General features: G+C 39.5%; 1 protein-coding gene across 12 annotated transcripts in view; it reads right to left on the reverse strand.

Moving 5' to 3' along the window:
• mef2aa (myocyte enhancer factor 2aa) overlaps positions 1–14449 on the reverse strand; it is a 102991-nt gene that overhangs the window by 55618 nt on the left and 32924 nt on the right. For all 12 annotated transcript variants that reach the window (XM_051869709.1, XM_051869713.1, XM_051869711.1 and 9 more), the window contains one exon: positions 11964–12182. In XM_051869709.1, the coding sequence (XP_051725669.1) occupies positions 11964–12017 (54 nt within the window). In that variant the 5' untranslated portion in view covers positions 12018–12182. The remainder of the gene's footprint in view (positions 1–11963; positions 12183–14449) is intronic.

A 14449-nucleotide genomic window follows, 5' to 3' on the forward strand; every position in this document is an offset into this window, starting at 1 on the left:
AGGCAAATGCTATAAGAGTCTATGATTGGATAATTATTGCAGTGATTATTGTTTCTAGCATGTTATATGTTTGGGAACAGTTCTTCTAACCCTAATTGATGGAGTGTGTAGCTTTTCATTTCTTAAACAACCATGTAGAATGACATATCATGGCCATATTCCAGGATGACAATGTCAAGAATTATCAAGCTCAAATTGTGAAAGAATTGTTGGGAAGGAGCATGAAGTATCATTTTCATACATAAATTGGCACCTCTGAGTCCAGACCTTAAATTCATTGAAAGTCTTTGGGTTGTGCTAGAGTAGACTTTACAGAGTGCTCACCTCTTGCATTGTCAATACAAGATCTTGACCAAAAAATGATGCACCTCTTGATGGAAATAAATATTGTGATGTTATTTCCATCAAGAGGTGCATCAATTTTCAAGATCTTGTATATGTCATTTATATATATATATATATATATATATATATATATATATATATATATATAAATAAAATAGTGTTAAAACAATAGTGTTAAAACAATAAACAGATGGATAAATCAAAATCATTGTTTGCAGAAATTAACATTATGTTAATTATAAATGCTGTATTGAACACAAAAGTTGTACTGAATTCAGGACATCCCTTTAATAGACAGCTAATAAATAACCCTAACTTTAAATCATAAATCAAAGTAATTATCTCACTGTTGTGGTGGGTTCTCTTACAATGGTTTCAGACTGTCAATCAAGATCTGATAAAAGTCTAATTGTTTTAGTGGCCTTCATCTATCCTGGGCCATGTTACTGCGAGATAATGAGTCGAGCAGACAGCAGAGCTGCCACACTGATGTCATGGCAGGTCAGACAGAAGGTCATAGTGAGGAACGCAACAGAGGCTCCACAGCCTGTGCAATCAGCCCATTAGGGAGACAGCAGGCTCCATCACTCCTGCCTGCATCCTCTGACAGCCTCTTCCTGCAGGGCCATCGCTGTAACACGAGCCGGCATGTACGCTTCTGCAGGTCGCACGTACACGCCCATAACTATCTGACTTTTCAAGAGATGACCGGCCATTATGCGCCCAGATATACGCTTTGCTTTTGATCTGGCTATACAGTGAGCCAAGCCAAGCATGTGTCCTATTATCCACGAGAAGCTCATTCAGGAGCCTTCAAAAGCCTGAAAATGAATTATGCATTTGTTCAGCTCTCATGTTTAACAAGTGTTGTACAGTGAAGATAGCAGCAGATTTACTTTCATAATATGGGAGCGTCAGAACGACATCATGGATGAGCATATGAACACTCAAGATGAACAGGATGTGTCGTGCACATGGCAAAACTTACAGAGATGCCATGGAAAGCTGTGCCTAGAGCGAAAAGAAGTTGGAGAGCGTGTGTATGCGAGGGAGAGAGGGAGAGAGAGAGAGCTGTATGATTACTTCCGCCAATTTCACTGACCTACAAAGCAGAGCTGAGCAGATGAGCTGGCTTTGTTCAACTTTAATTGGTCACAGCTTGCAGAAACCCTCATTTCAAACGGTACAATGCAATATAATCCAATGAGCAGCACAGTATCTCTAAATCTATACTGATTTCGGTCCAACTGTGGAGAGTCACATGTTCTGCATTACAGGTGATTATAATGCTTAATTATGTTTTCAGTTGAACATAATACATCTGGTCAATCGATTTATGCATATAAATACAGATATATATCACTATGAGGTAATTAAAGCAAGAGTAAAAAGAATTAGAATGAAAAAAACTGTTGTTTATTCCTGTGATGGCAAAGCTGAATTTTCAGCAGCCATTACTCCAGTCCTCAGTGTCAAATGATCCTTCAGAAATCATTCTAATATGCTGATATACATGTATAAAAATCAATTAACAAAATACTTCAGATAATTATACAAGCATGCCACACTTCACAAGACTGCTGTAACTGCTTAAAATTCCACGTCAGCTACCCAAGTAACTGTTGAACCAAATCAAATCTGTACAGGGCATACATAACACATTAATCTAAATCCATTCAACCTCCAATGACATGAGGCAATGACACACAGCAGCTTTCATTATCAATAAACAGGAAGCGAGTGGAGTGTGCTGGTGAAGCAGGACTGTATACTTGAGCAGTCTAGAGAGAGTAGTAAGTTGAGCTCAGGCAGACAGCAGTGTGAATTCCCAGAGCCACAAAGAGCAGCTCCCTCCCAGCTGTCATTAGACTCATCTTGCCTCTCTTACAGAGCAAACACAGGCAAAGCAGCCTCCAAAATCTCCCTGGACAAGCCTTTTCCAAGTATATCATTATTAAATGCTCCCTCCTACTGTAAATGGCAGATTTAATTGTGCATATAAAAGTAGAAAAAGAGATGGGAACCAAGTAGGTGGCATAGTTCAGGTTGGAGTTGACCTCTGAGGCAGCAGAAGAAAATGTCACCTTTAGTATGGGACGGGCCCTGCTGTACTGTGTGTGCGGTGACATTGTTCCACTCCATTGCTGTTAAGGGCACTCAGAGTAGTTTCTTGCTGACCCAGAGTAACGATTTATTCCAGCTGCAGTGCAGGACACCATCACACACACTCGCATAGACATGCATAAAACCATTTTAACTCATGTTTAACTTCATATCATAACTTATCACAAAAAGAGCAATTATACTCTTCTCAGCCTTGGGCAGCACAATGCATGCCTGTGACGGCAGTGATGACAAACGCAGTTGTCATCTGTGCGATAAGTACAGTTTACCAGCCACAGTATCAGAACGCCACAAATAAGCTCTCTAGCCGCAACAAGGGCTTTTGGGTGAGTCCCCAAACAACAACCCCAGTCTCCCGGGTCACTGCTGAGACAGTGGAAAGCCATAGAGAAATTTGAGGTCACGTGGGAGGTCATTGGTGGTTTTTTTCCCACTAGCTCACAGAGAAACACCCTCACAAAGCAGCTGGGCTGGTGTGTGACTGATTTCAGACTTTTCTTGTTCCAAGTGTACGTTACTGTAATTTACTGATCTAGTTACTGTCATACAAGTTAGGGCTGCACAATTAATCGAAATAAAACAGAAATCTATATGGCTTAGTGTGATTATCAAAGTCTGCGATTTAATTAAATAAATATATGTACTACATGTTTCAGAGTGAAATGTGGCACTGTTTTTTTTATACGTGGGCAGCTCATGATCTAGTGTTTTCAATGTCTCAGAGTGGCTCAGTTCAGATCAAATGCTGCTCCACATCTATGCATCTGCTCTGAGTTTGTATTGTTTATAACGTGCATTTGGGAACGCAACATGTGCCAACATCTTCCCATTGTTGCAATGAGAAGTGCTTATAAACCAGCTGTTGTTAACAAAAGAGAAGCTTTTCGCCAAAATAAAAGCTCAATGGATTAAAATTAAAAAAAGAAATGAATACAGCCATACATATTAGTACTGTAATTTTACAATAATTATTTTTTAACAATAATTCATTAATAGTTTTTTTTTATTATTATTATTATTATATTTTGTTCTTAACTACTCCATTTTTATTTTACAGTAAAATGTTATAATAGTATTTTTTGTTTGTTTGTTTGTTTAATATGTGTAATAAGTAGGGGTGTAACGGTACAAGTATTTGTTTCGTACGGTACAGGCGTCACGGTTCGGTTCATGCAGTTAGATGACAAATACAGTCAGTTACAGGCAATCCACACTCCAATCCTATCCAGATTCCAATGCCAACACAAAAACATATTGGTGAGAATATCAATCCCACAAACAGATATTGGGAGCACTTCAACACAGCACCCAAAGTAACTAAAGTTTGAAGAAGTAATGTTATGAGTCATGTTTTGTGCTCCAAACTTCCCTTTGTTCCCTCCAACTTGTGGCAGTCTTTGATAAGGTCATTCTATCCCAGCCATCCAGTAATTATATTAGCATTTCTCATCTAATTGTACAGCAGGAATAAGAACGCTGACCTTTTCACAACTTTTTCAGCATATCAGGTAGTAGCTGGGGTACTAATTCTGCTCTGCCATCATCTCTTCCATGCTGTATCTCTTACTTTTCTCAGTCTGTCCTCTTTTTGCTGGCAGCGCACTGGGCTGACTTGTATACCATTGGGTATTGTGGCTTCTTAGAATTTCAAGATACCAGTGAATCAAAGCAAATGAGGATGTGTGTAAGTAAAAATAAATCCTTGCTCCCATAAAGAGGAAATGGGCAATATGTGTGGGTGAAAACTGTTGAGTAATGCATTTACGTGACCAAAATCTTGAGGAATTCCTTGTTGTGGATCGTGGTGAGATGAAATAGATCATGAGGAAGTGTACCCACATATTTTAACGGTATGAGAATATGTGTAAGTATGTATGTGTGTTTCACCTCAGCGAAATGACAAGGTCTGGCTTGTCAGTCAAAGGCTCCATCACAGGCTGTCCTTAGGGAGGGGAGTCAACAGGAAAAACAAGCCATGTGTGCCTGTAATGTTCTCTGGCATTGGAGGTGATGCCTCTGATATCGAATAGAGAGCATAGTAAGGGACCATGGGTGACATATCATTGAAAGCAGGATGTCAGCTTCAATGATCTCGATAACAAATAGCAGGGGGTTTGTGTGGTCCAGAGAGAGTGTCTGCCATAGCACCAGCTGGCAGAGTGACCCAAGCCCCCTGGCTCCTGCGCTCCTGCTTCCCAGCAAAGAGCACTCAGGCCTGGGAGACAGGCAGAGGTCCCTCCCTCCTGTCCGGCTGGATCAGCTTTCACAGGACACAGAGGAAGCCCCAGGTCCACAGTTCACTGCTGGGTTCTGAGCGTTCGAGTACCCAGAGGGCAGAGTCAGCCAGCTGGGGCTGAGCCGGTGTGACCTTGTAATTAGACTTATCTCTATGCATTTATCTCCCACACTCATTCACGACATGAACTTCACCTGTGATAATTGGTCTCTTATATTCTGTTCAAAGACAGCTATCAAAGCAATTAAGGCAAAACAAGCTAGAAAAAAACTGTTTATACTTTTAAAGGAAGTACTCCGATACAATGTGATTCAGTAACCTAGTGAGATGCCCATGGAGACAGAATTTAAAGGTATCTAAGGCACTCATGACACGAAAGCTGTTCCAGAAGGTGGGCAACCTAATTAAGCTCCCACCTAATATACAAATTGGCCAAATTGTAAAGCAGAATTGAATTCACAAAGAAGGCAGACACAAAATGCACGTACTAGCCACTTGAAATTTATATATAATATATACATTTTTCAGTTGTAGTCTGGCATCTGAAATAATAATAAACTAAGTGCAATGTAGTGTTGTAAAAAATATAGATTTTTCGATACATACTGTATCGATACAGAAATATCTGAAACGATTCCAATACTAATTTTCCACAGAATAGATACATGATACCAGCTGCGCTTTCTCGCTTTCTCATCTCTCCAACAGCGAGTTGACACACAAACCCGCCTCCCCTCACTCACTTGTTTCATTTGCTCCAGATGAATATTGTTGGTTACAGGGTTACAGGGCTTGAATTTTGGTGTGGGATTGTGCATATTGCGCATAATTTTACTCATTTCCGCAGATTTTGTGCTCACACCCATTATGTGCGCATAAAGCCGCCTTTCCGTACTAAATTGAGTTCTTTTTCACTGATTTTTATGCTAAAACGGTCAAATACACAGGAAATAATTTCAAAATGCCAGTCTTGGTGAGCATTCACGTAAACGCAGTCGGTTATGTTTTAAGTGAACGTAAACAGTTGAGAAAGAAAACACATGTGTAAGAGTATAATGGATCCCTGTGTCAGGTTTTAAAGTTACAGCAGCCTAATATACCTGCTGCCAAATTATGAGATAATATTAAAAATATCTATATGATTATTCATTATTCAGCACTGAAAATTATTGCAACAAATGTCAGTATGATTTATAAAAAAAAATTAAATCAAAGATGGTGGGCAAATGTTGATTACAAAAACACTTCATTATAATTACAATTATAATATACTTACTTACTTCATTAAATGATTATGCTTATAAAACATATATAATAAATATATTTATAGTAAGCAAATATATTTATTTATATAAATAAAACCATATAGGCAATATATGGCAGAGCTCTTGTTTGGTTTCTTGAATGAATAATTAGGCCAACAGGCCTGATATAAAGATCATGTGCATTTCTAAGATTTTTAATTCCGTATTGTTGATGTTCTGCCACCATGATGAATAACTGAAGGGAGGTGGGTGAAGTTTTCATTGTTCTGAGCATTTCAATGTTGTTGTCATCAAACATGAATTACAGACAGAAAACCACCCACACTATTTCCCCTTACAAACCTAGAGCTATACTCTAATGCAGTTAAACTAAAAACAAAACTCCCTTTGCTTTAAATAATCCACTTCAGCTGCAATTACAAGCATTTAAGGACGTCCAATATCAGAGAGGGCACTTCGAATGTCATTTTTTTTTTTTTTTTTTTTTTTTTTTTCACTCCCTGGTTTCTAAACCATGTTTTCATCATTAAAGAGTAATGATGTTCTCTCAGAACCTTTTAGGAGATAGAAGAAGAGGAGTCTGATAAAATGGAAGGATGCATGCCACTTTTTTCCTGCCTTAAAAAAAAAAAATAATTAAAACAGAGAGCGAGAGGCTCGGCACTCCTGAACGTGCGACATACGGAAGCAAAAGTAAGCCAAAGCAAGGGCGGGCGACACTCCACCCAGCAGTGAAATCATCAAACTTTTAATGACTTGGGTAATTACCCCTAGTGTGCCTGCTTAATGGCGTACAGCGGACGTCGTTAGGCACAGAGGTCCAAACGCACACACTCGCACACAAACGCAGCTGTGAGAGAGCATGTCGACTGTATGGAAACAAAGCCAAAAGATACCTGATGAAATTGTGTGCGACAATTTTTCTCTCTCTGCTTAACAAGGAGTTTTTCTGTGCGTGCTTTTGCAGAACTCTTCCCTTGAGTCTTTACTCTAGTGTCTACAATAATACTTTCCATCCTCTCCGAATCAAAGAGCTGTCACAACACAATCTGAGCTACAATAGAGTAATGCTGTTTTCACAATGACAGGCAGCTCTCATTAGGGTCCTTTGAGACCATCACCGTAATTATAAGTTTTCTACTAGGGGAGTAATTCAAAAGCATGTTACTACCACTATCACATGCGCCGCAAATGAGACAGGTGTACGACATCATCAGGACATATAATTACAGGCTTGAAGAGCAGTAGAGGAAATCAGAGCTTGTACTGAGTGGACGATGGACAGGTGGAGAGCGAAAGGGAGGGGGGGTTCAGGATCATTCTGTCCTCCTGCGCTATTATGGCAGTCGTCCCCCTTACACAGCTTTGCAATTAGCATGTCAGCCTGAGCTGTTCAGTGAGGCTCACCAAATCCTCTCCTCTTCTTCTCCTTTCGCTGTCATTCCTTCCTCCTCCTACAGGCCGCACTTAAGGGGCTTTTGGTGGAAAGCTCCAAAAGGACAGGGATGCATGCATGACAGGACCTCCAGCTCCTTCATATTTCATAGAGTGTGAGTGTGCTGCCGAGTAAGAACAGAGATGCTCTGCCTTCATTCTCATAAAATAATGCATTCATTCCTCTTTCTTCCACTGATGGAGCTCAATCAATGTTTGAATCGACGTCTGTTATGCCTTCGGTCTTTTTCTTGGCGAATTTCATGGCAAATCGATCGAAGAGCAGGATCCGACGCTCACCAAGATCTTACAAACCTCTTGGGGGTGAATAATATTGCAAGATACGTGCAGGAACGGCACAATGAACGTCCCGCGGCTTGCCTCTGAACCCATTGTTTTGACAGATACCGCAAATGTGGACATTGTGACCCCCGCTAAGCTCTCCTAAATAAATCCTGATAGGTCAACAGGCTTTCCAGAGCCCTTCTCATAATGATACGAGACGCCCCTGCTGAAGCCTGTGCTGCGTGCAGTACCGCCACTGTATTTAATTAGGCCACTTAAGGCATTCTCTCATTCTAATGCAATGAATAAAGATAGCTCCCGGCACAGCCGCGCAGATAAGGATTTTAATTGTCTTCTTTCAACGGGCCCAGTATGCTAATGGCCATCTCCCCAGGGTGAGGAGAGCACCCTAGAGCGAGCAGGAGACCGGGTTCATGCTAGCGGGGGGGGGGGGGGGGGGGGGGGGGGGGGGGGGGGGAACTGTGTTCGAATGCACGCAAAAGCTCTAATAAAGGGCTTTACGTCTTACAACTTTCTCCATTTGTCTCCAAGAACTCTCTGCTGAGCAAGTCGACCACACTCACGGCTGAGCCTGCGTGCCACTGATAACCACTCTCTCCAAAGAGCACCGTGAAATTCGGATTCTGACGGACAAGAGCGCTATTAATTACTGTGTGGTGTATTGTCTCTCAAGCTTGCTGGTATATGGTAGTAACAACAGAGAAAAGAAAAAGCTGTATTGTGATATGTTTAAAGTTGCAAGTCCATGTGAGTGAATGAATTCTTAAAGGGATCACCCAGAAATGATTTACTCACCCTCACGTCCTTCCAAAATTGTTGACTTTTTTTTCTTTTGTGGAAGACAAAAGAAGAAATTCTAAAGAATGTGTTTTTGTCCTTAAAATGAAAGTCAATGGAGTACAAAACAACATTCAATACAAGTGACTTTCATTGTATGGACAAAACAACACTGAGACATTTGTCAAAGTACCTTTGTTTTTTTGTTTTTTTTTGGACATGAGAGTGAGTAAATGATGACAATTTTAATTTTTGGTTGGAGATAATAGCTTTAGAGTCCTTGCTCATAGTACTCTTCAGATCCTGTTCCCTCTTGTCCCAATAAAGTAAGTGTTAAACGGATCGTTGTTGATCTGTGATAAGTACGGACCAGGCCCCACGGTTCGGCACGCATGTGATTTGCGGATTAATTTCAAGTTTGACCGCCATAGACTAAAAGTTTATAATTTACACATGTTTTGTCTTGCTAGTATACAAATTCAATAGATTTTAATCCATTCCAGTGCTAGAAGAGGCAAAAGAGAATTTACTCGTGCAATGTTATCTGCGCGCGCAGCCGTACACACCTGAGGCGCATTTCACACAAACTCCAAATTGATTCCTCTTTCGCATCTACTTGCACTTGGATGGACACATACACACAAAATTAGGTCAAAATACCAGTCTCGGCAAGTATTCTCGTGAACACAGTCGGTTATGTCTCAAGAGAAAGAGAACAAGAGAAGGATGTGTATCATTATTTTGGATCCGTGCATTCGGTCTTAAAGTGACAGCAGCCTATATGTATATGTCAATAATGTTAATCAAACTACAAAACACAGCTTAAACACAGCTTTTACCTTATTTGTAACTTTGTTACACTATATTGTATTTATCTATGCTTGTAATTAGTGTATTTGTTCTTATTTTTTACTGTTCACTTGCCTTTAATAATGTTTTTACTTTATTAGTTAGGCTAGTAGTTTTTGCTGTGGTATCGGAGTAATTAAAGTGTGCTTTAAGTAATAAATGTAAAGCAAAGTTACCCTCACGCCCAAAATATATATATTTTTTTTTTCTTGCTGATCTGAAAAATTATCTGATAAAATCCATGACTCAAAAACAGTAATATGATCCGAACTGTGAGTTTTTGTGATCCGTTGAACAACTACAATAAAGACAAAAAAAAAAAAAATATCCCATTAAGATGGGTAGAATTAAATATACTGAACTACAAAAAAAAAAAAAAAAAAAATGATTTTACATTACTTCCTCTTTTTTTTTTTCTTGAGTCTCTGCCCCCTCTTTTACTTTTTATTTTTTCTTTTCTTTTTGCTGATGTTGTAGGCTGGGGCAGATAGTGCAGATGCTGATGTTTCTAGTAGACATCTTCTCTTTGCCTGCCTTCCTATTTGGATCCCACCCAGGACCTGGTGTTATGCTGATAATTGGCCTGTCCTGTAAATTCGAGTTTCTCACTTGGCTGAACTGCTACCTCCACAGTAACTGTCAGAGAGGTGGGAGGAGAGCTGGGGGCAAGGAGGGAGGAGGGCACGGGCTGTTATGTTATCACCCTCAGGAGAGTGAGCAAAACCTCAATTAGCTTTCCGTGAGCATGGCAAGAAAGTTATTTCACCGACGAGACAGTGCAAATGATATTTTGAGCTGGTGTGAATGGGTGCATCAAGTCTAGCTGGAAAGACGTGGACTGATGCATACTTTTTTCATTATCAAATCTATAAACATGACAAATGAAGTGACTTCCCCTTTCAAATGGATATTAGACATGCTATGTATGTTTGAACGGAACTGTGCCCCACATCTGTTTTGTATGTGTATTTTCCCTTCTCTAAAACGACCGCGTCAGAGAAAGCGACCAGACGGGGCTGTGTTATGTTATTTATATTTAGCGTGAGTAGACAAGGGTGAATTCCAGTCTGTCTCTGTCGCTGGCCAGATCATTGGCACTTTTCTGAGGAAAGGACAGGAATATAGAGAGAGACAGAAGCAGAAATAGGGAGACGGAGAGAGAAATGGGCACAGCGTATCCCACTGTCCCTCCTTGTAATGAGAGGGTGCCGAGGTGCAGTGGCTGCTCCTAATTACTACCAAGCAGCTGCAACCGCAAGGAGCAACGGGCCCTGCCGGGCCGCAGCACAAGCCCACCAGTGTGAAGAGAGAGAGAGAGAGAGAGAGAGAGAGAGAGAGAGAGAGCGCAAAAAGGGAGAGGCCATAGTCGCCCCAATTCACCCTGGTCACCCCTTGCTCTGTGCCGCTGCCACACCAATTGGCTTGCACCAGCTCTGTCTGCCTCATCAACTTCGCCGGACCGAAATTGCAGGGTGGTGTGTGGGAGCCGCGTCTGTAAATATGGCTGGAAATGTGTCCCAGTCCCTTTTTATGGCTGTGTCTATCCAGGAATGCTGGGACAACATGTTTAGCCAATGAACAGATGGCCCAAACTAAGCAATAATCAAATGGGTCTTTCAGGCCTGTTGTGTTTGCTGTGTACAAAATCATGAAGGGATTCAAATTTTTCTTCCAAAACATGTTCTACCATTCAAAAGTTTGGGGTTGGTGAGATTTTTTTGCTTAGCAAGGCTTCATTTATTTTATCAGAAGCACAGTAAAAACAGTGAAATATTATTACAAAATAAAATAACATTAATTCTTTGATTAATGGAAAGTTCAAAAGTACGCCATTTATTTGAAATAAATATAAATGTTTTTGTAACATTATAAATATATTTTCATTATAAATATATATTTATATTTATATATACAATTTATTGCATCCTTGCTGAATAAAAGCATTAATTTCTTTGCAAAATGTAAAAATTATGGAAGAGGATTAGGGCCAAGTAATAATAAAAAAATAAAACCATCTCAAGATTCAAGTCATTATAATGCGAGATTAAACTCATTAAATTTCTAGAAAAAAGCCAAAATACAATGTCAAGAATAAAATTATTAAATTTCGACATTTTTCTCGAAATATAATTATTTTTTTCCCGAAACATGACTTTATTCTCAAAATTTAATACGTTTATTCTCAACATTTTATTTAGATTTTTTTTTCAAAATTTAATACATTTTTTCTCAAAACATAACGACTTTATTCTCAAAATTTAATGATTTTATTCTCAACATTGTATTTCGACTTTATTTTCTCAAATTTAACAAGTTTAATCTCGCATTATAATGACTTTAATCACAAGATGGTTTTATTTTTTTAATAATGCTTGGCCCTAATCCTCTTCCGTAAAAAATAGAAGAAATGGAGCATGCACGATAAAATATCCAATATCAACTGATCCAATAAATTAAAAGTCTTTAATACCGATCAATAACTGATTTGTTGGCAATATATCATGCATCACTCATTTCAAACAAATGGTGTCCAAATCTGCTGTTGATCTAGCATCTCACTTGGTTTCGAGACACGCATGGCTACTGTGAGCATTAAAAGAAGAATGATGTGCATAACAACTACTGACCTGCCGGTTCCTCTCATCCATGATCCGCGTGATCTGTATCTTCTTCCGTCCCATCTTGGCGTCCTGCTTGGTCTCTCTGACACCCCAAGAATATCAGAAAAACACGAGTTTGTCTGCCTTCACTCCCCTAGCACATTGTACTCCACTCTTTCTTCTCGAGTCTTTCTCTCTCACTCTCTTTCTGTCTGTATCTTTTAACTGAGGTGTCCACACCACGATCTGTGACAGAAAGGAGACAGAAAGGGAGACAAAAAAAAGAGAGAAAACACGTTATAATAAATGTGAAAACTCAAAAGTGGAGGTCTGATGCAGATGAAGGCGGATGAATGCACCATGTTCCGCTACCTGATACATGCAGGAAGGATATAAGACTAAGACCCACAATGATTTCTTATCTTCACACCTGCCTTTCTTCAACAGCTGGAGATCGACCCACTCACATGACATTTATTATTAGTTTAAAAAACTAAGTCTATATCTAACACTGACCTAATCTTTAACAATCCTAAGAATATAATATAATATGATATAATTAATATAATATAATTAATATAATATAATACATTATTTTATAATGAATACAATGTAATCCATTATAATGTTGTGATGCCTAAATTCACTTGTAGCATTTAAAACAATTTTTTTTTAGTTTTTAGTGTTTATTCAGACCAAATATTATAGAATTATAATCTATTTTTATCTGTTATCAGCCATAACAACACTGTTAACCCCAACGCTCAAAATAATTAATTGGTTTGAGTAGGACAAACTTAAATTAAACAAATTAGTTCAGTCAAATGAACTTTTCTGAGTATTTAGCACTATTTATTCTTTCAAGTTCACAGAAGTGATATATTTTAAGTAAACTGAACTGTTTCATTGTTTTGAGTTTTATGAACTTAGTTCTTTTAATTTAGACAAACTTAAGTTTAACTGAAACTGGGCGGGGATTTCTATTTCCCAGCATGCTTTGCCCATGGCACTCGAAAGGGAGAGTAAATGCTAAAGTTAAGCGTCATATAATGTTTGTTTGATTTTTTTGTGCAAGATTAATGTTAAGTGGGAGATTTAGTAGTGATTAATGTTTTGTTATGCTAATTTAGAAGAGTTTCTGTTAATGTGGGTCTTTTTCAAGAGTTACCATTATGGTGACAAGTGGAGCACGTGGTTTGGTTTGAGAGCAAGTATGTTACATGCTTTATATATAAATGTATGAATTAGTGTACTCAAACATTTTAAGTCAAGAACAATTAAAATGTATGAGTACAAAATAAAAAACCGCCAGTTCTGCTTACTTCTGCAGCTGATTGCCTCAAATTTTTTTTAAATTTTGCAAAATTATTTGGGTTTACAGTGAAGAATATAACTGATTATTGGTACTGGCTAGAATTTTAATATTGCTGCATTCTTAACTCGAACGCTTTGCATACCCTCCATAAAACATCTATGCAATCCTATCTGTCACACGCTCCATCAGAGCTTTCTCTAGTGTGTAGACGCCCTAAAACAAGCTTTACTAAGTATCATAATGGCATCCCTGCAGTCACATAGCTGTTTAACAATGATTGACAACTATGTGACAGACAGTTAACATAATAAAAGTAAGCAGACTAATAAGTAAAGACGAAAACCATGTGGATGCTTCCTGCTGACTTCAGGCTTAAAGAGAAGCAAGCCTTAGCAGATAAGCCAATATGACACCAATAAGCAGGTCATAAAGTCATCTGTCTGGTTTCAGAATGCACACAGTGCATAATGGCTCTGCGGTCATCTCGTCCTGTTTTCTTTACTCATTTCCCTCCTTCCCACGTATATCTCTCAGTCTTCATCTCTCTCTGACACAACCTCGGACACAAGCACACACACCCTGCCTCTGCACAGCATCTCGGGAGACAGCAAGCAGGCCTCATTCTCCCTCTCATAACCCTGGCTGCTGCCAGCTCTCACTTCTAAGATGATTAAGAGTGCACCCAGTCTCAGGCTGACATTAGTTTAAATCCTCTGGGCCAGATGAGGCAATTCACACGTGAGAGAGAGCGTGGAATCCAAGTCAAGAAGGTTCAGAGCTCAGTTTGCCCCCGGGGAGCTCACGAGTCGCCCCCGCTCCGTCTTCTGTCCCTGTCTCCCCTTGCTAACCTGCCCACAAAGAGCCGGCTACCTCTCAGAGGAAGCATTCATCATCTCTGTCCAGCATGGACAGATGAACACGTAAATAGAAAATGCCTATGTAACCACATCTCACATCTGAGAGACGCTGAGGGAGGGCAGAAACTCTCTCCTCCAGAGAGGCAGAAAGACCACGGTGTGCTTTGTAGCCACACGATGCCAGCAAAAAGATGTGGAAGTTGATGACCAGGAGGCTGCAAGTGACCCACAGGAAATAAACACTATAATTACTGGCTGAACAGAAACGGGTGTTTAGGTGTCTGCAGGTCTCTATTAGGAGTGAGATCACGCTGTCTGTCCACAGAAGGAAACTCTGACAA

The sequence above is a fragment of the Ctenopharyngodon idella genome, chromosome 18 (assembly GCF_019924925.1).
Source record: "Ctenopharyngodon idella isolate HZGC_01 chromosome 18, HZGC01, whole genome shotgun sequence".
NCBI lineage: Eukaryota > Metazoa > Chordata > Actinopteri > Cypriniformes > Xenocyprididae > Ctenopharyngodon > Ctenopharyngodon idella.